This window comes from Giraffa tippelskirchi, chromosome 4 (genome assembly GCF_054371585.1).
Source record: "Giraffa tippelskirchi isolate mGirTip1 chromosome 4, T2T-mGirTip1v1.2.pri, whole genome shotgun sequence".
Taxonomy (NCBI): Eukaryota; Metazoa; Chordata; class Mammalia; order Artiodactyla; family Giraffidae; genus Giraffa; species Giraffa tippelskirchi.
This window is the reverse complement of record NC_137278.1, coordinates 126,499,127-126,526,463: the sequence shown is the minus strand read 5'-3', so window position 1 is coordinate 126,526,463 and position 27,337 is coordinate 126,499,127. Positions and strand designations below refer to the sequence as shown.

General features: G+C 36.6%; 1 protein-coding gene across 13 annotated transcripts in view; it reads left to right on the top strand.

The window, feature by feature from the left end:
• The window catches only part of NR2C1 (nuclear receptor subfamily 2 group C member 1), a 38,774-nt gene extending 19,444 nt beyond the window's left edge, over positions 1 to 19,330 (top strand). For 6 of the 13 annotated variants that reach the window (XM_081592217.1, XM_081592216.1, XM_081592218.1 and 3 more), the window contains 7 exons: positions 3,079 to 3,272; positions 4,473 to 4,638; positions 8,387 to 8,508; positions 10,850 to 10,989; positions 12,557 to 12,694; positions 15,089 to 15,194; positions 17,481 to 19,330. In XM_081592217.1, coding sequence (XP_081448343.1) covers positions 3,079 to 3,272; positions 4,473 to 4,638; positions 8,387 to 8,508; positions 10,850 to 10,989; positions 12,557 to 12,694; positions 15,089 to 15,194; positions 17,481 to 17,655 — 1,041 coding nt within the window. In that variant the 3' untranslated portion in view covers positions 17,656 to 19,330. Of the gene's footprint in view, positions 1 to 3,078; positions 3,273 to 4,472; positions 4,639 to 8,386; positions 8,509 to 10,849; positions 10,990 to 12,556; positions 12,728 to 15,054; positions 15,195 to 17,480 lie in introns of all 13 variants that reach the window. The other 7 variants (XM_081592219.1, XM_081592220.1, XM_081592215.1 and 4 more) reach the window with 4 other exon arrangements.
• The last annotated feature ends 8,007 nt before the right edge of the window (positions 19,331 to 27,337 follow it).

Genomic DNA, 27,337 nt, shown 5'->3' with positions numbered 1-27,337 from the left:
TTGCAGTCCAAGGGACTCTCAAGAGTCTTCTCCAACACCACAGTTCAAAAGCATCAATTCTTCGGCGCTCAGCTTTCTTCGTAGTCCAACTCTCACACCCATACCTGACTACTGGAAAAACCAGAGCTTTGACTAGATGGACCTTTGTTGGCAAAGTAATGTCTCTGCTTTTTAATATGCTGTCTGGGTTGGTCATAGCTTTTCTTCCAAGGAGCAAGCATCTTTTAATTTCATGGCTGCACTCACCATCTGCAGTGATTTTGGAGCCCAGAAAAATAAAGTCTGTCACTGTTTTCATTGTTTCCCCATCTATTGGCCATGAAGTGATGGGACCGGATGCCATGATCTTAGTTTTCTGAATGTTGAGTTGTAAGCCAACTTTTCACTCTCCTCTTTCACTTTCATCAAGAGGCTCTTTAGTTCTTTGCTTTCTGCCATAAGTGTGGTGTGAAATGGGCCAGGTCACTGGAGCAGCCTCTATTTTGTGAGTCCTGATAAATTAATTTTATCAGTAGAAATGTTCATTTTTCCACTAGAACCAACTATAGCTTCAACATGGAAAAGTCTTCTGGGTTTCTTTCATCTTGAAATAAAAGTCCTCAGATATAGAAATGTATAATAAGTATAAAATTCTTTATATTCCTTTTGTGTTCTCCTACAAACTTTTTAGTGTTATAATGTTGATATTTAAAATATTTCAGGTGAAGAGAAATTCTTCACGCACCTCACTTAAAACATTGACTTGAATCAAGAGTAGGAACAGAGTTGCATGAGCTCTCATGCTATGTATCCAAGTCATCTGGGTCCCCTTAGAGATTTGGAGCAGCTCTTTATTGAGCAAGAGGTCTGAAAGAAAAAAGATTTGCTTGTTTAGATCGAGCATGTAGAATTCCGTAGTGTTTGAAAGCCCCTTATAAGAACTGAAAGCAAACACTGTTCCTGAAGGCAGATTTCAGAGAGCCTGTTACTGGTGTTTCTCTTAACCTATAATGTGATCTGGTTTCATATGCCCTATGAGATTATTTATTCTATATATAGCCAGATTTGTGTTATTATTTTTTGTTTGATACTTTAAGGCAATCTTAATACTTATGCTCTGGAATCAAATTTCATCTGCCACTTACTAGCTGCATAACCTTGGGCAAGATATTTGACGTTAGTGCCTCAGTTTCCTTCCTCATCTATAAAATAAGGGATAATAAGAGTATCTACCTTACAGGTTGGGCTTTAGCATATTGTTATTAATCAAGGAGATTTGGTATCTTACTATATATTTTGGAATTACATTCAAGACTTCACTTAGCCTTATCTACATGATTTGTGCTTAGAATGGTAGTTACAATTTCATTGACATATTAACTTCTTTAGGAAAGGAAGAGAAATAAATTTTGTTGAAAATTTTCTGTAATACTTGCCCAGACACTGTACTTCTCTAAAAGTCTTTGTATTAAATTGCATTAACAACCTTGTTTGGTTAGTTTCTGACAAATGGTCCCAAAGCTGTCAAGCTACAGTGTAAGTCCTTTCCACATTAAGCACCTGTCTAGATAGACATGTTATGAAATGGAAGAGAATATACAAATGTTTTAGTTGAAAATTAAAACACCTAAAAATGTCAGCTCCTTTTACATGTATATATGAAGGCAGGAGAGGGGGTTAGGAGCGCAGGCTTTCCCGCCAGACTGATCTGACTTCCCATCCTGCCTTCACTACTTACTGCTAAAGTGACAATGAGTAATTCTTATTATCAGTAATAAAGGGACAATGATTCCGATTTCACAGGGTTGTTGTGTGGATTACATAAAATACATACAAAGGTCACAATCATGTAAGAAACTCAGTAACTGGTGAATTACTCAGTAAATAATTCTGGGACCATTCTTCAGTTTGGGGAGAGCACAGAAACTATTTGTCTATTTATTCACTGAAATCAGTTTCACATGAACTAAAGAATTGATATAGAAAAATTCAAGGAAACGTGTATCCTCTTAGGAGTAATCATTATCACTAAAAAACCATAAAGGTATAATGAAAAATTTTAAATATCTATGGACCTGTCAGAAGTCATAGAAGGCAACTGAGGAGCCTTTCATTTGATTAGGGTGGAATGATTTGAGCATTTATAAAAGAATGACTAATGAGTAAAATATATAAAAATGTGAATTTAAAATGATACTCAAAATTCATCTTTCATTATAAGAAGTTGCTTGGGCATTGATTGATTGCTCTAAAACTGATAAACAAAAGGAAGGAAAATAAACCATCTATCTGCTTTTTCTGTACAGATTATATTTCTGGGTAGTCGGAGAGTTCAGCGGGTTTTCTCATAAAAGAATTATAGCTAATTCATGCATAAAGAATGAACACATTAACAAAAATAAGAACTGGTGACAAATAGGAAAACATGCAATATATAACAAAAGCCCAGTCTCCTAAATAATGTAGAGGGACTGTCCAGCTACAGAGTGCTTGATGTTTAACACATTTAACACAGTGGCTGGTAAAACTTGGCATCCTGGAAGTCTGTTCAGTAATACACTTTTCTTTTTTTTCTCTATTCCTTAATAAAACATTAATTTTATCCTATGCACCTTTCAAGTTTGCATAATAACTTTTGGAAATTACAGCAATATCAAAATTTTAATGCTGAAAGATCTTGAAAGCTCATCTAATTTAATATCCTTCTATAGGGAGAGCAACTGTTATGGGACTTCCCTGGTGGTCCTGGTTCGGTCCCTGGTCAGGGAATTAGATACCACATGCCACGACTAAGACCTGGTGCAGCAAATACCTTTTTAATAAAAGAAAGCAATTGTTATGTGGATAGATAACCATTATGTACAGTTTTTAGTTTAAAGTAACCTGTGTAAATACTAATATTTCCTAGGAAATGTGTCTGATGTTTTTAAACTTGTTCCCTCAAATTTCTAAAAGCTCTGAGCTCTTTGATTTTACTTTCTAAATTTCATTTATCTTTATATACTTTTCTTTCGGCATTTCACATTCTAGAATTAGATATTTAAGATTGAAACATTAACTGATACCAATTTTCAGAATTTTAATTTTTTTTTTTTAAAGGCTGAATCATGTCAGGGAGATTTAAGTACATTGGCCAGTGTGGTCACATCATTAGCAAACCTTGGAAAAACTAAAGATCCTGCTCCAAATAGTAATGAAGTGTCTATGATTGAAAGCTTAAACAATGGTGATACTTCTTTTACCTCTTTGTGTGAATTTCATCAAGAAATGCAGACTAACGGTGATGTTTCAAGGTAAGATCTGTTTTGAGCATGTGTCCCTTTGCCAATTGTCCTTTAGTATCTCTTAAAAAAATAGCTTTATGTTAAATATTATTTACAGAAGTTTCAAAAAACAACTATTTCTATTAAACTTAGAAAATTTAAGGCATAAGTAAATTTTCACTGAAAAATTCTGTTCAATATAAAATGATGTCCAACAGGTTACATTGTAAATAATGAGCAATAAGGAAATAGATTAGAAATGTAGTCATAAAATTCAAGAGTTTTTTTTTTTTTCGATAAGGATGATAATTTGGGTCTGATTTTTCAGATATTTTAGTTGCCAGATTTTATATTCTGTGTATTTAAAGTTTATTTAAAGTTTAACATATATCTTACTAGGCAGTCATTTTTCATTTCCCCCACCAATTTCTGGTGATGAAAACAGGTTTTAAAAGTTGGGTTGAATCCATTATAGTTTTAAGTTTACACTTCAGGAAACTTGTATCAGAATTCTGCTTTTCATTCTTTTGATATTAATACTTACGATGTAGAAACCAGCTTTTTTCAGGCTTTTTTCACACTCTGTTCCTCTTCATTGAAGGAACTGCATTTAAGAATCTCACTAAGTACTTTGTTGAACATGAGATTTTAAAGAACTGTAGAAGGCCTCTCACTGAAAAATACAGGGAGTTATTTTGACTAGTTATTTACTAAATATTTATTATTTGCCATCCTAATCTCAGATTCTTACAGTTCAGATGTAGCTGTGTTACCATAAGTTTAGAGTATTCTCTGCATTTTTAAATAAAATTAAAAACCTAACTTTGTGTTGTGTAGAATAAAGTCAACTTAAGTTCTTGCCCTTGTTCTCCTAAATAACTTCTGTATGTAAAATAAATGGCCTGATACCTTGTTGTATCAAATATTTAACTTGTAAAAGGAAGCGTAAGAATTTTCCTCCCCTTAAATCATGTAAGTTTTTTTAAAAGACTAATTCTCTGGTAAAATATATTAATAATAAAGCTTTTCATACTGTACATTTGAAGTTTAATTTGTTACTTTTGGAGAGTGAGTCAAAGACATCACTGAAATAGAATGCTCAGTGATATACCAAAGTTCTATTTTCCAAACAGTTTTTAAGGCCTAAATCTTAATTTCCGAATTTTATATAGAATTCTCATTTTATTGTGGAGATTGGCCAAGCTCACAGCTTCTGATGTCTCCTTATAGGGCATTTGACACTCTTGCAAAAGCTTTGAATCCTGGAGAAAGCACAGCCTGTCAGAGCTCAGGAGAGGGCATGGAAGGAAACGTACACCTAATTGCTGGAGACTCGAGCATAAATTACATCGAAAAAGAGGGGCCACTTCTCAGCGATTCACATGTAGCTTTCAGGGTATTTCTATACGTATATATATTTCATAATTTTTATGTTGTGTGACCATTTTGATTTTAATTGTCCTTTTAGAAATCAGAATATATTTGTTGTGCTTTTAAACTCAGAGATACCCCAAATAGGATTTGAAACAGCAGCTAAAACATATAAAATAACAGCTCAATAAAACATCTTGTACTCACAATATCAATTAATGTGTTTAAGATTATAAAAGTTAGCTTTTAGGACGTTTGGACATGATTTTTTTTTTCATTTAGACTCCATTAGGCATAGTTTGTTGATGGTGGTGTTTTTAAGTATTGGTGTTCATCATGTGTGGAATCCACTGGTTTTATTCAATGCCTAGCTACTACTGCTTTAATGTAAATCAGTATCTAAGACCTAGATTTTCTGCTTTTACCAAGCCAACTACAAAGAACACAATTAATTATATAATGCCTCAGTTAGCTAGCTCTCAGCCTCATTTTAAGAAGGTTAAAATTATTTAATTTTTGGTTTTTAACTTTTTACACTTTAACCATTTGGAGAAGGTACGTCTGTAATTTCTTTTTTGCTTCCTTAAATATATTTATGATGGAAACAATACATGTAGAATACTAGAAACAATACATGTAGAATATTAGAAAATAACATCTGGCATTTGATTTGTCATTCAGATAATATTTGGACTACAGCTATAGAGAGGCTGACCATTGAGACATTGAGACCCTTCATTAAGACTCTGCTGTTTTGACCCTCTGTTTATCTTTGCTCTGCCCACCCTGAGGACTGTTAGCAAATCATATGCAAGTGGTTGAAAGTGCTTAAGAATTCTTAGTTAGCAGTGCATAGCATAGCAGTCCTGGACTACGTGAGGGTAGTTACTCATAACTTTGCTGGAGATTATAAATTTCCATGGGTTTCTTATGAAAATATATACAGTTATCAAATAGATATGTGTGCTACTGGCAGAAATAATGAACACAAAATATATCTAACCCTGGCCGGGGACTTCCCTGGTGGTCCAGTGGTTAAGACTCTGCGCTTCCACCACAGGTTGGTCACGTGGATTCTAAGGTTCGGGGAACTAAGATCCCAAATGCTGTGCGGTGCAGCCAAAAAAAAATCTAACACTGATCAAAACTGCATATGATAAAATTTATTCCTACAAAATTTAGCTTGGTAGAAATGACTCAGAAAAGTCATATTTAAATAATTATGGCTGTAATTTGATATAGTAGATAAACATATCAGGGAAACTAGTCTTTATGGAACATTTTACCAAAGTTAATTTACATGAAAAAATCAGAAATGCTTTATTTGTACTTTACAAGAAAAAAATTTATGGGGGCTATAGGAACAGGCAGTGAGAATAATCAGTGTCATCCTTCAAAAGTTTGTTTTGGACAGATGAATTGGGGAAATTAAAACATTTTTCTATGTAGAATTGGCCTTGATATAATGCTGGAGGTTTATCTTTAAGAGAATTACGTATGTAAAACAGATAAATTCTAAGCCATTTTTTCTCTATAAAATAATACAATGTGGCAGTCTGTTGAATAACAAGTTCTAGTATATATTGCAAGTGGTTTCAGTTTTACAGACTTTTCAGCATTGCCACCACTATTGTGTAAATCAGGGTGCATCTGTATCTTTTAGCCCTTATATCCAGTTTTTACATATTGTAAGTATTTCATTTGTTTAAGAGTGATTTTAAACTACTTAGCAAAGGGTAATCTTGTTTTTGCATCCTAATCCTACCCCCTTAAAACTAGTAATCTTTGGTAATTTCCCTGACTTTTCAGGGTTTTTTTTTTCCTACTCAACCATAGGCAGTATGAAAATGTGTGATAGTTTCCAATTTGTTTTTTATATACTTATGTGTGGAAACAGTTGCATCCTAATAATTAAATTTATGATGCTTAATATCTACTTATTATAATTCTCTTAAGGAATGATATTTTAATTTGCTTCAGTAAACATTTCTCAAACATTTAAAAAGTTATCTTTTCACATGCGAAATTTCAGCTACTGATTGTCCTGTTTTATTACTTGACACCATTTTGTAAATAGACAAACCACTTATGGTTAACATTGAACAAAAGGAAATTAATATTTTTTGCATTTTTAGCTAACATTTCCAGAGAACTTTGGTATCATTTCGATGAAAAGCTTTGATCTGTTTGGCATCATAGATACCTTTGAGAATCTGTTAAAAGCTATATATTCACTCCCCAGAAAAATGCACATGGGCATTTTCACCTGTCCCCCAGCAGAGATAGCTACTGTTAACTGTGTGGTATATCTCCTCCTATCATGTATACAATACACATAAAATGTGTATCTATATACATAAACTCTTTTTAACATATATTGGTTCATCTAATATTATTTTGCTATTTTTTCTGCTTAGATGTCTGTGAAATGTTTTTTCTATGCTATCTCAGTTTATCTTACTAATTTTAATGCCTACTAAGTAGGTACCTGTAGTATGGATTATTCTTTCCTTAGTGATAGAAATTTGGCTTATAGCCAGCATTTTATTTCTCTGTTAAGAGCGGTACTGAAATGGACATCCTTGTATATGCATTTTTGTGCATATATGCAAGTATCCTTTTGAAATAGAGATTTAGAAATGGCATCGTTGGGTCATAGGATAAACTCAGTTTTAAAATGTTGATAGATACAGGCAATTTGCCCTTCATTTGACCAGTACTTAGTTCCCTTGTGGCTCAGCTGGTAAAGAATCTGCCTGCAATGCGGGAGACCTGGGTTCGGTCCCTGGGTTAGGAAGATCTCCTGGAGAAGGGAAAGGCTACCCACTCCAGTATTCTGGCCTGGAGAATTCTGTGGACTGTATAGTCCATGGGGTTGCAAAGAGTCGTACACGACTGAGCAACTTTCACCTCACTTCAGTTGTATGTATTTGTTTCCCTATGTCATCACCTATGCTTGGTATTACTAATCATTTTAATAATTTTAAAATAGAAGTTTGTTATGGATGAAATTACATTTCATCTATAGCAATAAAAGATCTCTTTAACAAGATTTTCAAAAATGCTTTGATCAAAGTATTCTGATGTAGGATCTTTATTTCCAACAGTGGTCACACATTACCTAAGGTCAGCCTGTGACTGTTACGGCCACAGGCACATTTTATTTTTCCCGTAGATTAGGTGGTGAGATTTTACGTAGAAGCTGCTTTTTGAAAAATTGAAAAAGCAAGTAGTTCTGAGCCAGAATTCCAAACGTTTTCAATGTGTTGGATTCAGCTATGCCCGTTATCTGGGAATGTGCACTCTACAAATGGCATCAGCGAGCTCACTTCACTCATTACTCTCCTGTAAGCATTTGAATTTGTTATCCCCACAGCCTAAATGAAAGGAACATTTAACATAAAGGATTGCTTCTTGAATTAAATTTGTTGTATACATACTGTTAATGAAGAGAGGGAAGGAAAGACTTATTGTTGATAAGAAGACAGAAAGTAACTTTTAAAAACACACCAAGATGATGTTGTGGTTGGTATTTGTTAAGTGGAATTCTGCTTTATCTGACTATTGCTTTGTTAGAAACTCTGGTCTTTTCATTTATTCTAAATCCTGTTTTTAGCTGTAAAATCTAGTGACTTGGATTACATCAAGATTTACCTTTTTGGCTAATATGTTAGACAAAGTTACTTGACATGTTGACAGTTAAGTTTTTCAAAGAAGTGCTCATATAGAAGTGTCCGATGTGAGATGATTAACCTCATCCCTATTCACACTAGCTCACCATGCCATCTCCTATGCCTGAGTACTTGAATGTGCACTACATTGGGGAGTCTGCCTCCAGGCTGCTGTTCTTATCAATGCACTGGGCACTTTCAATTCCTTCCTTCCAGGCTCTAGGGTAAGTGTCTTGAAGTTCTTGAATATTAAGTGTGATTTTGTAGCACAGATGTACATGAGGCAAGAGCTTTTATTTTGGGAGTATTTGATTAAAGGGGGCAAACTGATACAGCATTATAACTTGAAATTTTATATGAAGAATCATATTGCTGCTGCTGCTGCTAAGTCGCTTCAGTCGTATCCGACTCTTAGCGACCCCATGGACTACAGCCTACCAGGCTCCTCTGTCCATGGGATTTTCCAGGCAAGAGTACTGGAGTGGGTTGCCATTGCCTTCTCTGGAAGAATCATATTGGGTGGTATTTACTGTATATTATTTTATGTGGAAGATTATCCATATTTCATAATTTGATGAAGTTAACAGTTTGAATGAAGTAAGTGCACTGGAGCCAGCATATGTAATAGGCTGTCTTTGATTGGCTTAAATGAGGGAGGCTCTAGATGACTTGGGGTGTTATTTCTCCCAACCACCACTGTTTCAGTGTCATCTCAGGCTTGTTAATAAGGATCTGAAACTTGCATACACTGAATATGTTTGAAAATAGAAGTAATTGTTTTTCAGTCATGTGGTTGGTTGCCCCCTCAAAAGGTAAGAAAATATAAATTAGCCCATAGTACCACCATGATGAGTTAGAAGTTTGGTTGTTATCACTGAAGAGCACATCTGTATTCTGTTTGAATTACGTGGTAATGGAAAATGGTCTACTATGAGAAATCCAAGCTCTGTTTAAAGTTTGCCAGATTTCTTCATATTGTTTTAAAGTAACTGGTTTGAAGAAGCAGAGAGACCATGGAGAAAGTTAAGCCCATAGTTAGAAAAGTATTGGTCAAGTTGTAGGACCTTATTGTACAACAATGCCAATGTTATTTTCTAACTAAGAAGTATAACACAGGCCATCAAAAACTGACTTTTTAAAATCCGTTTACTCTGTTCTTTTTTTGTGTGCTTTGTGCACTGGTTGATTACCTTGACTTTCCTGTATAAACTTTAGACTCAGAGTTTTCATTCCAATCCCTAAGAAAGGCAGTGCCAAAGAATGCTCTAACTACTGCACAGTTGCACTCATCTCACACAGTAGTAAAGTAATGCTCAAAATTCTCCAAGCCAGGCTTCAGCAATACGTGAACCGTGAACTTGCAGACGTTCAAGCTGGTTTTAGAAAAGGCAGAGGAACCAGAGATCAAATTGCCAACATCTTCTGGATCATTGAAAAAGCAAGAGAGTTCCGGAAAAACATCTATTTCTGCTTTATTGACTATGCCAAAGCCTTTGACAGTATGGATCACAATAAACCATGGAAAATTCTGAAAGAGATGGAAATACCAGACCACCTGACCTGCCTCTTGAGAAACCTGCGTGCAGGTCAGGAAGCAACAGTTAGAACTGGACATGGAACAGCAGACTGGTTCCAAATAGGAAAAGGAGTACGTCAAGGCTGTATATTGTCACCCTGGTTATTTAATTTATATGCAGAGTACATCATGAGAAATGCTGGGCTGGATTCCAGCACAAGCTGGAATCAAGATTGCCGGGAGAAATATCAAAAACTTCAGATATGCAGATGATACTACCCTTATGGCAGAAAGTGAAGAACTAAAGAGCCTCTTGATGAAACTGAAAGAGGAGAGTGAAAAAGTTGGCTTAAAGTTCAACATTCAGAAGACTAAGATCATGGCATCTGATCCCATCACTTCATGGCAAATAGATGTGGAAACAGTGGCTGGCTTTGTCTTTTTGGGCTCCAAAATCACTGCAGATGGTGATTGCAGCCATGAAATTAAAAACCAACCTAGACAGCATATTAAAAAGTAGAGACATTAGTTTGCCAACAAAGGCCCATCTAGTCAAGGCTATGGTTTTTCCAGTAGTCATGTATGGATGTGAGAGTTGGACGGTGAAGAAAGCTGAGCACCGAAGAATTGATGCTTTTGAACTGTGGTGTTGGAGAAGACTCTTGAGAGTCCCTTGGACTGCAAGGAGATCAGTCTTGGGTGTTCATTGGAAGGACTGATGTTGAAGCCGAAACTCCAATACTTTGGCCACCTGATGCAAAGAGCTGACTCATTTGAAAAGACCCTGATGCTGGGAAAGATTGAGGGCAGGAGGAAAAGGGGACAACAGAGGGTGAGATGGTTGGATGGCATCACTGACATGAGTTTGGGTAGGCTCCGGGAGTTGGTGATGGATAGGAAGGCCTGGCGTGCTGCGGTTCATGGGGTCACAAAGTGTCAGACATGACCGAGCAACTGAACTGAGCTGAACTGAACATTGTATTTTCAAATATATGAGTCAGTTATAAGGTTTCATAAAATATATTTGACATTTGTTTTTGTTTTTATAGGCAAGAAAACAGCATATCATTGGTGAAAGCTTATTGGAATGAACTTTTTACTCTTGGTCTTGCCCAGTGCTGGCAAGTGATGAATGTCGCTACTATATTAGCAACATTTGTCAACTGTCTTCACAGTAGCCTTCAACAAGGTAAAAAGCACTTTATTTTTCCTTTTCTAGGATATAAGAGGAGACATAAGTTTTATAGTATTATGTTTAAAGTTAAGTATCAAAAGATAAATACCAATATCCTTTTTACCTTACATAATTTTTACTTTTTGATAAATTCATTCATTAATCACCCAAAATAGTTTTAAATGAGAGTAGAACAAAACTGAAACAAATGTATTTAAGTGCTATTTCTGATCAGGCCTGGTGAATTTTTACACTTCAACATACATACCAAAGAATCCAGGGTAGGCTTATATAGAGGTAATCAACTATTCATAAATGTATAGTTACCAACTGTTTTTAAACTGCTTTTCTTCATTGTAGCCTTTTGAATCCCATGGTAGGCTAAACTTTTTTTTTTTTAATCAATTCATCAGAATATATCCTTTCACTTAGACACTACTAAAGAGTCACAGAACAATCCTAATTATCTTTTTCGTTTTCCTGATTACAACTCCTATTCATTTGAGGAGACAGGTGGGCAAGCACTGATTTATAAATATTTATTTCAGAATGGCTTGTGACTATCCAAGAAGGTGCCCCATCATCAAATGGGAAGAACTATATTTTTTGAGTTCAAGAAAAAATTATAGATGGAGAATTACATTTATTTCCTTTGCATATGCCACTTCCCATTGTACATTTTCCTTGAACTATCTGCTTCCCCTCCTATTTAATGGCAAAGAATAACCTTAAGATCTCATCAATAGTATATATACCAGAAGTCATTAAATACAATAAATTTTAAGTTAGAACATACTGTTTTACTCAACTTTTCTTTGGTCTTGACAGGGTTTTGTGTTTTTTTGGCTAAATATTTGCTTTTGTTGTAGTAGTGTTGGTAACTTAAATATCTAGATGATTTTGCTTATTTTTCATTTTGCTTATTTTGTTGATATAAACTTAAATCCTACTACCAAAATTTGAGTCTTTCGTACTTTGGTTGGTTAGCCAAATTTTTAGTCTTTATGGCTTATCTTCTCCAAGGTGTATCTTGGAAGGAAACGTTACCTTTAGGGCTTTTTATATTAAAAGCCTGTTCTTTTTTTTTTTTTTCTTGAATGAACAGTGTCTGAAGATCATTAATTAGTTTTCATTTGAAGTTGCAGAGAGGGACTTCCCTGGTGGTTCAGTGGCTAAGACTCTGTGCTCCCAGTGCAGGGGGCCTGGGTTCCATCACTGTTTAAGGAAGTAGATCCCAAATGCTACAACGAAGACCCAGCACAGCTGAATAAATAAATAAATAAAATATTAAACTTGCAGATCCCAAATGCTACAACGAAGACCCAGCACAGCTGAATAAATAAATAAATAAAATATTAAACAAATAAATAAAATATTAAATAAAATATAATAAATAAATAAATAAAATATTATTTTAATATTAAAAATAATAAATAAATAAAATATTGAATTTTTAACGTTTGATAAATTGATTATATTCAAAGCTGGAATTTAGTGAGAAGGAAATATATTGGATAAAAATAGTCATGAATTTTTGCTGAACACTAGAAGATTTTGTTTGTTTCTTTGTTTTTAATTAAAGATAAGATATCAACAGAAAGAAGAAAATTATTGATGGAACACATCTTCAAACTACAGGAGTTTTGTAACAGCATGGTAAAACTCTGCATTGATGGATATGAATATGCCTACCTGAAAGCAATAGTACTCTTCAGTCCAGGTATATAAACATTTACTTCTTATTAAAAATACAGTGTTTGAGGATGTGGAGAAATTACAACCCTCATACATTTGCCATTGGGAATGTACATTGGAGTAAAGTGAAAACAACTGAAGAGTCCATCAAACAAGTGAATAAACAAAGTGTAATGTATATATAAATGGAATATCATTCACCCATAAAAAGTAATGAAATTCTAATACTTGCCACCATGGATAAACCTTGAAAACAGTATGCAAGTGACAGAAACCAATCACAAAAGACCACATATTAAATGTTTCCATGTATCTGCATTGTCTAGAATAGGCAAATCTATAGAGAGATTTGTGGCTTCCTTGGCCTAAGGAGAGGAGAGCATGGAGAGGCCTAAGGAGAGGAGAGCATGGAGAGGGACTGCTAATGGGTGTTTCTTTTAGGGCCAACAAAGATGTTCTAAAATTAGATTGTGGTGAGGGTTGCACAACTCTGAATATACTAAAAAACTATTGAATTGTACACTTCAAATCTGTGAAATTTTTGGATGTTAGACATCTGGGTATGAAAAGGAAAATTGAAGAAATCAGTGAAATGACATAGACTTTTAGTCCTGTTCAGCACTTGAATGTTTAGGTATATTTTGCTAGGCATCATTAAAAGGCAAAAAGAGAGATGAAGATTGCTTTGTTAATGGGTTAAATTTCCAAACATCTTACGAGTTCCCAGTAAATAGAAAAATGGGTCTCTTGTCTTTCTGCCAATTACTAGTTTTTACGTATAGTAAAATGAGAGTAAAGCTCAACAGTCAATTCTAGAGCAAGAAAAATTGACTATTTCCTTAGGCTCTGTATTCTTCATTTTGGTGTATGTTTTTCTTTTACTGTGTATCATCATAAAATTATCTGAGGAACTCTGCTTCTTACTACCTTCAGTGATATCAGTAAGATAATTAAAGCTATTTTGAACTATTCTTCTGATGTTTTAGATAAATTAACATGTATTGCAATTTTTATCACAACCAATTTGCCATTTTAATTTTTCTTAAAATTGAAAGACCATAGATTTGACAACAGAATTATAATGTACTTTTGTTGTATTAAGTATTCCCTCTATTTCTGTTTGCTACTTTTCTTATTCCCCTTAGGATACCACTTTCCATATTTTAGGCATAAGTTTTATAAAACTCTTTTAACATTTCCATTTCAGTGAAATATTTATATAGGTTATTTCATGTTATATTACTTTTCTGATAGAGATGATGTTCAGAGTTCATAGTTTCATAAGTATCTTTTTATCCTAACAATGGTGAAAGGAAGATTTTCTTATTAAAAAAATATAGAATATAGCATGCATGAGGGGGTGGGTGAAGTGGGTGAAGGAGAATCATGAGGTACAAACTTGCAGTTATAAGTAAGTCACAATGATAAAATTTATAGCGTGGGGAGAATAGTCACTATTGTATTGTAAACATGAAAGTTCCTAGAAAATAAACCTTGAAAGTTCTCATAGTAAGAAAAAAGTTTTGTAACTTTGAATGGTGACAGATGGTAACTAGACTTACTGTGGGGATCATTTCACAGTGCATATGAGTGTCACTTCATTTTGTTGTGTACCTTAAACAGATACAATGTTGTATGTCAATTATACTTAAGTTAAAGTATGTATTATTATTTTAATGAAAAAAATTTTAAAGAGTATATTTTGAAAATGGGGGCTTCCCTCAGAGCTCAGTTGGTAAAGAATCAGCCTGCAATGCAGGAGACCCCGGTTGGATTCCTGGGTTGGGAAGATCCGCTGGAGAAGGGATAGGCAACCCACTCCAGTGTCCTTGGGCTTCCCTTGTGGCTCAGCTGGTAAAGAATCCACCTGCAATATGGGAGACCTGAGTTCAATCCCTGGGTTGGGAAGATCCCCTGGAGACGGGAAAGGCTACCCACTCCAGTATTCTGGCCTGGAGAATTCTATAGAGTGTATGGTCCATGGGGCCACAAAGAGTTGGACATGGCTGAGCGAGTTTCACTTTCACTTTCATTCTGAAAATATTTCATTGGTTAAAAATACTTTTAACTAAGCTAAGTCATTTCATTTTTTTGTTTCTATTGAAAGCAAAATGATCAAAATCCTTTCTACCACTTTTGAAATAGAAAAAGCTGTTTTATTTTATTTGAGCCCAATGGTTTCATTTTTTTATTAGATGTTAGAAAACATATATGAGATGAAATAGTTTTAAGGGTTTAAGTACAGTGCCTGGTATTTAGTGGGTGGGTTACTAAAATAGTGTTTGTGGAATGAAAGAGCCACACATATATGATAGAGCTTCCTTCTGAACTGTTTTTTATCACCTCTTCCATCTCCACTTAGTGTCTTAGTACATGAGTATTCAGGACTAAAGTAACAATATATTCTTTAATGTTTCAGACCATCCAGGCCTAGAAAACATGGAACAGATTGAGAAATTTCAGGAAAAGGCTTATGTTGAATTCCAAGATTATATAACCAAAACATATCCAGATGACACCTACAGGTATTTAGAAGTTAAATACTATTTAATTAAATTCGTCTTAAAAATTTTTGTGAATCTGTTTCCTTATTCTCCATTCCAAGTGTAATTAAATTTAGTCAGCTTTGGCCTTTCAATGCATTGTTGCAAGTACTTTATATGTACTGTTTTATATGAGGCTTCAGCACAGAAAGGATAAGTAACTTGCTCCAAGTCACACAATAAACAGCAGAGCCAGGTAGTTTGACTCTCACACCCAAGTTCTTAACTTGCTTCAGATGAAATAATGGATTGAATTAGAAAAGTGCATGAATAAAAAAATACCATTAGCTTATTTTATAATTAATTTTGAAATTTGGCTTATGGCATTTATAGCGAGGTGTTTCTTACCAGTGTCCTTTAATAAAATGAACTCAAGTTTTGAGTGATTAAGCATTTGGCTGTCAGAGCAAGAGCATCTGGGTTTAATGCCTAACCCTGCCACTTACTAGCTGTATGACCTTATAGCAGTTTATAGAAGTTATTTAACTTCTGTTTCAATTTCTTTACTGTAAAATGGAGATAATAGCACCCACATTTTACAATTAGTATAAGGATTAAATCAGTTAATATATTCAAAGAGCTTAGTAGAGCAGTGCCTGTTACATAGTAAGGGCTATATAAATTTGTTTACTAATATTATTAGCATACCTCAAACTAGTAAAAGAATATTTTACATATAATAACTTTTTACATATATTAGATAATAGGCTTATTAGCCAGTTCCATCATGAAAATCAGCTGTAGTTTATCTAACATCTAACCAGTTTTCCTACCCTACTTCCTACCAGTTCTGTGAATACGGCTCAGCTGGTGGGAACAAACAGGAAATGAGTAATTTGAGCAGTAAGTACATGAATACAGAAAGATTACTGAATTCTGGGTCTGCTGGCTTCACTTGTTCTCAAGAGCGTAAGGCCTTAGCATAGAGGGAGGATAAATAATGCCGCAAACTTTTTGGAAAGGTGGTTCTTTGGGTGTTGGTTTTGTTATGATCTTTTTTTTTTTTCAGTTTTTTAAAGTTTCAAAAGTTTTATACCTTATATAAATTAATGGGCTTCCCTGATGGCTGAAACGGTGGAGTCTGCCTGCAACGCTGGAGTCTAGGGTTTGATCCCTGGGTCAAGAAGATTCCCTGGAGAAGGGCATGACAACCCATTTTAGTATTCTTGGTTGTCCTCTTGGACAGAGGAGCCTGACAGGCTACAGTCCATGGGGTCGCAAAGAGTTGGACGCAACTGAGCAACTAGCACACACACATACAAATAAATACAATATTTAAAATTTTCTTTGTTTTGACTCTACACCTGCCTGCTGACCTCTGTTCCGTTAGGTTCCAGGTTCTTTGACCTCTGGAATTCTTTCTTAGTTTCTTATATTCGTAGTTAGTTTAATTAATTATCTTTGGATAGCAGTTTTCAACTTATAATATACTTTCACACAAGACATTGTCCTACCTCACTAGCACAGAAACTGTTAGGGATCATTTTGTTGATTGTCACAACATTGTGAAAGAGACAGAGGGAGTAGTGGCTTCCACTCATTCATGTAGCTAGGAAGTAGTTAAATCAGGATTTGAACCTAATGGTTTTGATTCTGTAATCTGTGCTCTTCCCATTAATAACAACTATTGCCTATCTTGGGCTTCTCTGGTGGCTCAGCTGGTAAAGGATCTGCCTGCAATATGGGAGACCTGGGTTCGATCCCTGGGTTGGGAAGATTCCCTGGAGAGGGGAACAGCTGCCCACTCCAGTATTCTGGCCTGGAGAATTCCATGGACTGTATAATCCATGGGGTCGCAGAGTCAGGCACAACTGAGCGACTTTTCACTTCACTTCACTTCACTGCCTATTTTACTATTCCCAATACATTTTGCAAAGCAAATCCAAAAAAAACTATCATTGAGCCTCATGTAGCCTGATAACACAAAACATGGCTATTCTTATAACCTTGAAAGAGTTCCTAAGCCATTAAACTTATAACTTGATCCATGGTTTAAAACTTTGCTCCATGGTTCATACAACCAACTAGAGGTAGCACAGCATAGCAGTTAAGAGCAAGACTTTCCAATGAAGTCTGTCAGACATCATATATATCCAGCTGATTGTCATATAGTTTAAGGCTTGAGAATACTAAAGCTTTTAAGTGTTGAAAACTGTTGGTAATCTTTGTTAAATTATGGCATTAGTATTCATGGAGAAATTACTTACATCATTCTACTGAGTTACTCTTTGATCTAAAACCTTGTTCGCCTTTCTTTTCTCTTTTGAGGTTGTCTAGACTACTACTTCGATTGCCAGCTTTGAGATTGATGAACGCTACCATCACCGAAGAACTGTTTTTCAAAGGTCTCATCGGCAATGTTCGAATTGACAGTGTCATCCCACATATTTTAAAAATGGAACCTGCAGATTATAATTCACAAATAATTGGTCACAGCATTTGAAAGCTGAAATCTCAGTTTAAAGTGATTGTTCTTTCCCAGAACACAAGAAGACACCAAATTGAACTCACTGATTCCAGGGCATCTGGAAATTTTTACTTTAAAAGAGAAACCAAAAACCAAGATATTTTGATTTTACTTCCTTAAGAAGAATGTTTGAAGTGACTGAGCAGGTAGCAGGAATTAGAATTTCCTTTCCTGTCTTATTTAAGTGAATAAAAAATACTATCAATTTATTCTTGGTTAAGATGATGCCTAATGCTGTCACCTCTTGACTAAGATTTCTCCTTTTACTTTATAAAACAAATAAGTAATTCTCTCTTTTTTTTCCCCAGAATTGTGTTCTATTCATGTTTACTCTCATTATGAACTAGTACAAACAATCGCTAAGAAGGATCTTCTTGCATTTTACACTTCTAAAATATAATCTGTTTTAATTACCTGTCTAAAGAAGATTATTTTATGCTCAGTGGTATAATGATAACACTGGGACTATAGGAGATAATAATTGAATATAAATATTTTTTTGTTTTTTGTAAATATCATGGCACCATTAGCATTTATCACCCTCATTGCTGGCAATGAGACATAGGTTATTTGTGATCTTAAGAGCTGATATTTTTAGTGTTGTGTATTATTAGTTACAAGCACTTTTTATTTATGTATGTAGCAGAAAATTGTTTTTGAGAATAAGATAAGGGTTCATGTTTTAATATTTTTGGTTTACTGTGTAATAGAAACTGATTGAGCGCCACAAGTTTCAGTATTTCACAATAGATATTTAAATTGTTGCTGTTTATTCCACAGAAAGCATCGGTCATCTCTCCCTCTTTTCTGACCTGCATTTAGTTTCCTGACCCTTCCATGGGATTTAGCCAGTTTCTTTTAGGTCACTGGAAATACCTCCTTTGTGAAAGTGGATTTATCATAGCCAGTCTGTGTTTTCAAAGTGAGTTAGACAGTTATTTTAAAGCAATTGATAATTTTCTGAGACTTCAGTTGTTTAATATATGGAGGAATGTGCACTGATTTTTCACTGTAAAGGGGAAAGGGCTGTTTTAACAATAGTATGAGTATCAGCCTGAAGCACTGCCTTGTACTACCACAACGGAAGCATTTTAGATTCCTTGAATGTCTTCCACGGTAATGTTTTCCTTAGCAGAACCTGATAATGTTAAGTATTTCTTTGCTATAACTTCGTGAGAAATTACTTTGTTATATCTATTTGTTGATTTTTTAAAAATACTAATATTTTATTGCACGCAAACATTTTTTACAAAGATGTTGCAGTAGAAGAGAAGCAGAATTTGGGGGAAGGATATGGATTTTACTAACTGCTACTTTATAGTAAATCAGAAGTTTTGAAGTATCAATTTACAGTCTTTACTGTAACTTAAGGGAAACTTTTTTTCCCTATTTAAAATGTGCTTTTTGTCAATGGGATTTTTTTTCTATAATTACAGCTGGGTAAACTACATTTAGTACAGAATACTCAATGGAAAAATCAGTAGGTTTATACCTTTATAAACCCAATGAAGAAAGCCAAGGATTCAAGAAATTCTTTTAAGTAATGTACTAATGGTTAATTAAGATACATGTTTGAAGTATTTTTCCTGATTACAGTTGTATTTGGAAGTGTTTTTTAAAAACTACATTAAAATGTGGCCTACATTACAAATTTGTTTTCTGCCAATATATTTGATTTCAGAGTCCTGTTTATTCATTGTTTGGTCATCCTTTTGTTTGTTTGTTCCATTGTTAAGATTTATGAAAGTACTTTCAGGAAGGAAAAAGCATGGACAATATTTCCATATCCCAATATTTTAGGATGATTTACAGTTCAATTTGAAGGCTTGCAACTAAATAGTACAGATTGACCATTTCTTTCTCTCCTGAAATCTCAGTAAAGCGTAACCACACAATGACAGATGAAACAGGAGAGAAGAAATCAAAGGATAAGAGAGTTGAATAAATGTTAGGGAAAGAAAATGCCGGTAGAGAAAGAGCCAAAACCAAGGAAATGGTCATCTGAATGCCTGCAAAAGATGGTACATTGAGAAAGAAGCCAGGATACGTTGCACTGTCCAAGAATGCTGTTTAGCACCTGGAGGAACCAGGTGCTCATTTTCAGAGATGGTACTTAGAGCATTAAAAAGAGGATTGATTGCATATCTGTCTACAGAATCATTGAACTACCTTTCTCTACGTTTATTGAAGGCAGGTGACCACTTTCTTTTTTTTGTTTTTTGTCTTGTTTTTGGCTGTGCTGCACGGCATGTGAGATCTTAGTTCTCCAACCGGGGATCAAACCCATGCCCCCTGCACTGGAAACTTGGAGTCTTAACTGCTGGACCACCAGGGAAGTCCCCAGTGACCACATGCTATCCTTCAGCCTTTTCAAGCAAGAAGCCAGAGATTAATAATCTTGAGACACTAAACCAGAAGATCACAGGATTTACAGGATACCAGGGATAACAGAAGGCTTGGATTAGATATAATCTTGAAGATATGGTTTAAGTGAAAATCTGAGTTGAATATGGGCTCCCTAAGCATGTTCCCAGAATGCTGACCACTGGGTATAGGCTTCTATGCCAGGATTTTTTTTCTTTGGAGAGACTAAGTTTCTTGGGAAAAACTAATGTGTCTGGAGAAAAGATCTCTAGACACTCAACTTTTGGTTGTCCCTGATAAGAAGACTGCGTACCATTTTATCACTCTTCAGTGAATCCCAGTATTTCCAAGTCATATATGTATACATGGGGTTTCTATTCAGCTATCTAATGCCTACTGTTAAATATGAACATAGAGCCAGGATCATCAGATATTTGAGGAAAATTTCTAATACATAAGAGATCAACTATAATCTGACGGTGGGGGCAGATAACAATGCAGTGATCAGAAAAGTTTTGAAAGAAAGTATCTGTATTCATTAAATGAAAATAGGATGCTTTGAAAAGGAAAATTGAAAGGAAGAAACTGCCCTTGGAAATTTAAACTGATAGCCAAAACAATTCATTAGAAGGATTGCAAGGTAAAGTTGTTGAGGAAAGATTTCAAGGTTTCAACAACCTTGAAAGTACAATTCACTCTTGAATAATATGGGTGTTGGGGCACCAACCACCTGCAGATCCTGTAGTACTATAGTGTGTATGTATTTTTAAAGTCTGCAAGTAAATAGACCCACACAGTTCAAAGCCATGTTGTTCAAGGGTCAACTCTATAACCAAGAGACAGAGAAAATGAGAAAAGATAAAATCAGAGAATCAGAACAGGACGTCTAACATTTTAATAGTAAGGACTTAAGAGAAAACAAAAGATGAGGTAAGAAAGTTATCTGATACAAGAAAAGTTCCACAGAAGGAAGAAGGACATGTGCTTCTCAGGTTGAATGATTGACCTGTTAAATGAAAAAGATCCATACCATCTTGAAATGAGAACAGCATAATCAAAGAAGATAATGTATTACTGCTTCTAACAGTATTGTGGAATAGATAACACTGAAGGCCTTTGATCTATTGCTGGACCTGCAAGAAACACGGCATGAGTTCTCACAGCAGGCTAAAGTTGTCACAGGTCATGAACGCTCCCTGTCCTGGCAGAATCAAAACTCTGGGGAAAACATTAATTTACATCAGAGTTTTGCACACTTTTCTGTAAAGGGCCAGAGCATCAGTGTTTTTTACTTTGAGGACCTTACTGTGTCTGAACTAACTATGCTGTTGTTCAAAAGCAGCTGTAGACTGTACAGAAGTGAATGGGCATGGCAGTGGTCCAGTAAAACATTTAAAAAACAGGGAGAGAACTGGACTTAGCCCTTCAGGTGTAGTTTGCTGACTTCTAATTTAGAACCTCATTGTCACACATTAAGCTCAACCAAATATGAGCTCACAAAATGATCAAAGAAGGAAACAAGCCACTTGAATGAGTCAGCAATAAGCAATACATATAGATCCTAAAAAATAGATATCGAAATGGTCATCTGTACACGATTCAAACTGTACATAGCAAGTTTTAAGAAGAAAAAAATGGAATTGAAAAGGTGGTGGGTGTTCTGATTCAACCAGTATCCTTTTGGACATCTGCTGTGTGCTGTGGTTGTAGGCACTTCTGAGTCTTCCCAACACTGCTGGCTCAGCGACCTCCCTTGGTGACCAACACCACCAGCGACCGACTCACCTGAGCCAACACCTAGGGCATCTCTTCCATCTTCCCACCCCCATTGAGTTCAACAGTAATCCCTGAGGCTTCAGCTTCCAGAGTTGGTCTCAAATCCCTTCACTCTGTGTGTGTGCCTCTGCCCCCAGCAGCCTTCTCCAGCAGCACCATTGAGAACCTGAAGCACGTCTGTCTGTCCCCCGTCCATTTCCTGCCTACAACCCTTCCATGGACCCGCTTGCCAACTGGACGTGTCCCAGCTGCCTCCCGTGGTCTCTGGAGCCCTGAGGGGTGTGGCTGACTCAGCCCTAGTTCTTCAGCCTTCTCCCTGTGTGTCTCTGTGGGACACACCAAGGTCCCTGTCGCCTTTGGGTGTGCTGCCCCCACTCACCTTCACTTGCATTTTGCTCTTCATCCCCTGCCCTCTGCATTCGGGATGGAGGCAATTCCCCAGGCCTTTTCAACCAGCTCATCTCTGTCCTTCCCACTGACCTGCCTTTTTTTTTTTTTTTTTAAATATATATATATTTGTTTATTTTAAAAAAATAAGTAGCAGAGTTGGCTTGGGTGGACACTGAGCACATATGTTGGGCTGTCCAGCACCCACAGTGGAGAGAGTTGAACCTTGTTTTTGTCAGTCAGCATTATGGGCAGTGGACGTAGAAAAGTCAGGGGGCCAGCAGAAATCCTATAGGAAGGTGTCTCCGTGCAAATAAGGGAGAGGCTGAAGAACCAAGTCATTTAGATGAAGAAGTACCTGGTTTCATAGCAGGCCTGGCAATTTTACAAATCTGAGGCCCTCACCCAGGTGGAGGATAGCAACTGCAGGCTGAGCAAAAGATTCCTGCCCTGCCCTGTTGCCTCACCACCACCTAATCAGAAGAAAGTCACATACCCTGCAGCCCTCAACCCAAATATTACCTATAAAAAATTTTCCCTGAAAACCACTGGAGAGTTTGGAGATTTAGAGTATGAGTCACCCATTCTCCTTGGCTGGCCTTGCAATAACTTTTCTTTCCCACCCCCACCCGCCCAAAAAAGCAAGAAATGGGAACAGCAATGGGGAACAAACAGACTTTTAAAACAAGCAGAAACAACACTTTAGGAGAAAATGAAATCTTAAAAATCAATCCATGGTGAAAGATTATGCCTTTAACACATCCTTTTAATACACACACACACACACACACACACACACACACACACACATCCCAGGGAATTGAAAACAGATCTGGAAGAGATGTATACATTCCCATGTTTACTGCAGCATTGTTCATAATAGCTACGAGATGAAAGCAACCAAAAACGCCCACTGAAAGATGAATGGCTAGAGAAAAAGTGATATGTACACACAGTAGAGTATTACTCAGCCCTACAAAAGGAAATCCTGTCACATGGATTTCATCCTACAATGTGGATGAAATTTAAGGATAGTATGCTAAGTAAGATAAAAGTGAAAGTGTTAGTCCTGTCCGACTCTTTGTGACCCCAGGGACTGTAGCCCACCAGGTTCCTGTGTCCATGGAATTCTCCAGGCAAGAATACTGGAGTGGGTTGTCATACCGTTCTCCAGGGGATCTTCCTGACCCAGGCAGATTCTTTACTGTCTGAGCCAAGACAAGTCCTGCATGATTTGATTTATAGCAGGTATCTAAAGTAGTCATACTCTTAGAAAGTAGGATAGTGGTTATTGGGCGCTGGTGACCCAATAGGAACTTCAATAGGAGCTTCCCAGGTGGCACTAGCGGTAAAGAAAGTGAAAGTTGTTCAGTTGTGTCCAACTCTTTGTGACCCTATGGACTATACAGCCCATGGAATTCTCCAGGCCAAAATACTGGAGTGGGTAGCCTTTCTCCAGGGAATATTCCCAACCCAGGGATCGAACCCAGGTCTCTGGCGGGAGGATTCTTTACCAACTGAGCCACCAGGGAAGCCCAAGAATACTGGAGTGGGTAGCCTGTCCCTTCTCCAGCGGATCTTCCCAACCCAGGAATTGAACTGGGGTCTCCTGTATTGCAGGCAGATTCTTTACCAACTGACCTATCGGAGTGGTAAAGAACGCACCTGCCAATGCAGGAGATGTAAGAGATGCAGATCCAATCTATCCCTGGGTCGGAAAGATCTCCTGGAGGAGGGCATGGCAACCTACTCCAGTGTTCTTGCCTGGAGAATCCCATGGACAGAGGAGACTGGCCGGCTATGGTCCATAGGGTCGAAAAGAGTCAGATACAACTGAAGCAACTTAGCAAAGCACAGTACAACCTAGTATAGAGAGAAAGGGGAGTGTTGTTCTGTGGGTTGAGAGTTTCAGTTTTGCAAGATACAAAAGTTCTAGAGATTTGCTGCACAACAATATATATATAGTTAACACTACTGTATTATACACTTTAAAACAAGATGGTAAGTTTTATGGGGTTTTTTGCCCTCCCCCCCCCAACACAGGATGCTAGGAAACCAAATCGTACTTTTGAAAACTTCCATAAGGGAGAGAGTCAAGTATCTTTCCTATATGAAAAGTATTTCAGGAACCAAATAGTTGAGAGGAAGTTTTCTCTTTCTAGGGCTTCCCAGGGTGGTGTTAGTGGTAAAGAATCTGCCTGCTAATGCAGGAGATGTAGGAGACATGGGTTCGATCCCTGGGTCGGAAAGATCCCCTGAAGGAAGGAATGGCACCTCACTCCAGTATTCTTGCCGGGAAAAATGAATGGGCAGAGAAGCCTGGTGAACTAAGGTCAGTGGGGCTGCAAAGAGTCAGACACCACTGAGCACACAGTGCTCTTTATAGGAGATTTGTGGCTAATGAAGGAATGAAATAATCTAGACAATGCTTAGCAGTGACAGCTAAAATCACAAAAAATGAGACAAGGAGACACCATGTATGATCCTGAATGGAAAGATAAAAAGAACACAAATCTTGTTAAGTGCCTAGGTTTAATACTAACATACAGAAATACAGGGGATAGAAGAACACAATCAACAAAATCGAGACAGTGGAAAACTCTACAGGAGAAATTACCAGTTTAGTTGTCAAATAAACTGGAAGGACAAAAAACAAGGGGTGGGAAATGGGGGAATCGTATATTAAAAGAAAATCAGTTACAAAATATGGAACGTATTTGGACAAACTAAAAAAATTATTAAATAATTGTGGAAATTTGAACATTCCTCAGCAGATATTTTATATTAAGCAGTTATTGACTTTTTCAGGTGAGAAAATAGTAATATGGTTGTGCTTTTAGAATAATTTTTATATTGTGGAATAAGACAGATGGAATTTTTAAAAAACAAAACAAAGCCTGTGGAAAGCCCATGAATGTCACAGTTCAGCATAAAATAAATTCCTATGTGACATAATTTTGAGTGATTAAGTCTAAGAAAAGAAAATTTGATCCTAACATTTGGAGGTTTCTCTTCTGGGGTTGAAGATTTAGTAGTGTGGCATTACATGTCTGGGTCCAATCTTATTACTCGGTCCTCTCAGGAAATAAAGTGTTTCAATTTTTAAAACTCTTTAGACAACTATGAAGGCTTGCAGTTATGGATTAGAGTGTAAATCTTAGAAACTTTGACCTTTTTAAAGAAATGATATGGTAAACTGCCATCTGGAAGCACAAAAGATGAGAAGAGATGAAGAAAGTGACCATGTGCCAAGTTTCTCATCTCAAAAGCTGGGAATCAGAGGAATATTTCAAACTGACAGATCAAGGAGTATATGTTTTAAAGCATATTGAAAGTCATAAAGTTAGATGCTAGAAAAAATAATGTTTGTTTAGTGCCTTTTATTATTTAAAAATGGCAGAAATGCCACCCTTATGGCAGAAAGTAAAGAGGAACCGAAGAGCTTCTGGATGAAAGTGAAAGAGGAGAGTGAAGAAGTTGGCTTAAAACTCAACATTCAAAAAATGAAAACCATGGCATCTGGTCCCATCACTTCATGGCAAATAGATGGGGAGACAATGGAAACAGTGACAGACTTTATTTTCTTGGGCTCCAAAATCACTGCAGCTGGTGACTGCAGCCATGAAATTAAAAGACGCTTGCTCCTTGGAAGAAAAGCCATGAGAAACGTAGACACCGTATTAAAAAGTAGAGACATTACTTTGCTGACAAAGGTCCATCTAGTCAAAGCTATGATTTTTCCAGTAGTCATGTATGGATGTGAGAGTTGGACTATAAATTAAGCTGAGCACCAAAGAATTGATGCTTTTGAACTGTGGTGCTGGAGAAGACTCCTGAAGAGTCCCTTGGAGATCAAACCAGTCAATCCTAAAGGAAATCAGTCCTGAATATTCATTGGAAGGACTGATGCTGAAGCTGAAGCTCCAATCCTTTGGCCACCTGATGTGAAGAACTGACTCACTGGGAAAGACCCTGATGCTGGGAAAGAGTGAAGGCAAGCGAAGGGGATGACAGAGGATGAGATGGTTGGATGGCATCACAGGCTCAATGGATGTGAGTTTGAGCAAGCTCCAGGAGCTGGTGATGGACAGGGACACCTGGCGTTCTGCAGTTCATGGGGTCTCAAGAGTCGGACACGATTGAGCGACTGAACTGAACTGATAATTTAAAAAATTAAACATGCATCTAATTTAAATTAGAAAATAGTTTTTTATTATTTCAAATACACTTTAAATATTTAAAATTTTAAACTTGAAACTGAATCCATTAAGTCCTTGAAAGTAGATACTTAATCTTGTACTTTTCTATTCCTCTTCCTCAATGGCCTACCTACACAATGGTAGTATCAAATGTACTTACTTTCAAATGTGCAATAATCACTTTGTGCTTAATATTGAATTCCTTAATGGCAACTTGTTTCTATAGAATCTTGACTCTAGAAAGGATTTTTGGAGTAGTCTGAAGCAATCACTTTAGATGAGGAAATTGAGATCCCAAAAGGAGAAAACTTCACCTGGGAAACCCTGTTAGTAGTGAAGCCGCTCAGTCGTGTCCGACTCTCTGCGACCCCATGAATTGCAGCACACCAGGCCTCTCTGTCCATCACCAACTCCCAGAGTCCACCCAAACCCATGTCCACCGAGTCGGTGATGCCATCCAACCATCTCATCCTCTGTCGTCCCCTTCTCCTCCCGCCCCCAATCCTACCCAGCATTAGGGTCTTTTCCAATGAGTCAACCCTTCGCATGAGGTGGCCAAAGTATTGGAGTTTCAGCTTCAACATCAGACCTTCCAATGAACACCCAGGATTGATCTCTTTTAGGATGGATTGATTGGATCTCCTTGCAGTCCAAGGGACTCTCAAGCGTCTTCTCCAACACCACAGTTTAAAAGCATCAATTCTGAGGCGCTCAGCTTTCTTCACCGTCCAACTCTCACATCCATACATGACCAGTGGAAAAACCATAGTCTTGACTAGACGGACTTTTGTTGGCAAAGTAATGTCTCTGCTTTTAAATATGCTATCTAGGTTGGTCATAACCTTCCTTCCAAGGAGCACGCGTCTTTTAATTTCATGGCTGCAGTCACCATCAGCAGTGATTCTGGAGCCCAAAAAAATAAAGTCTGACAC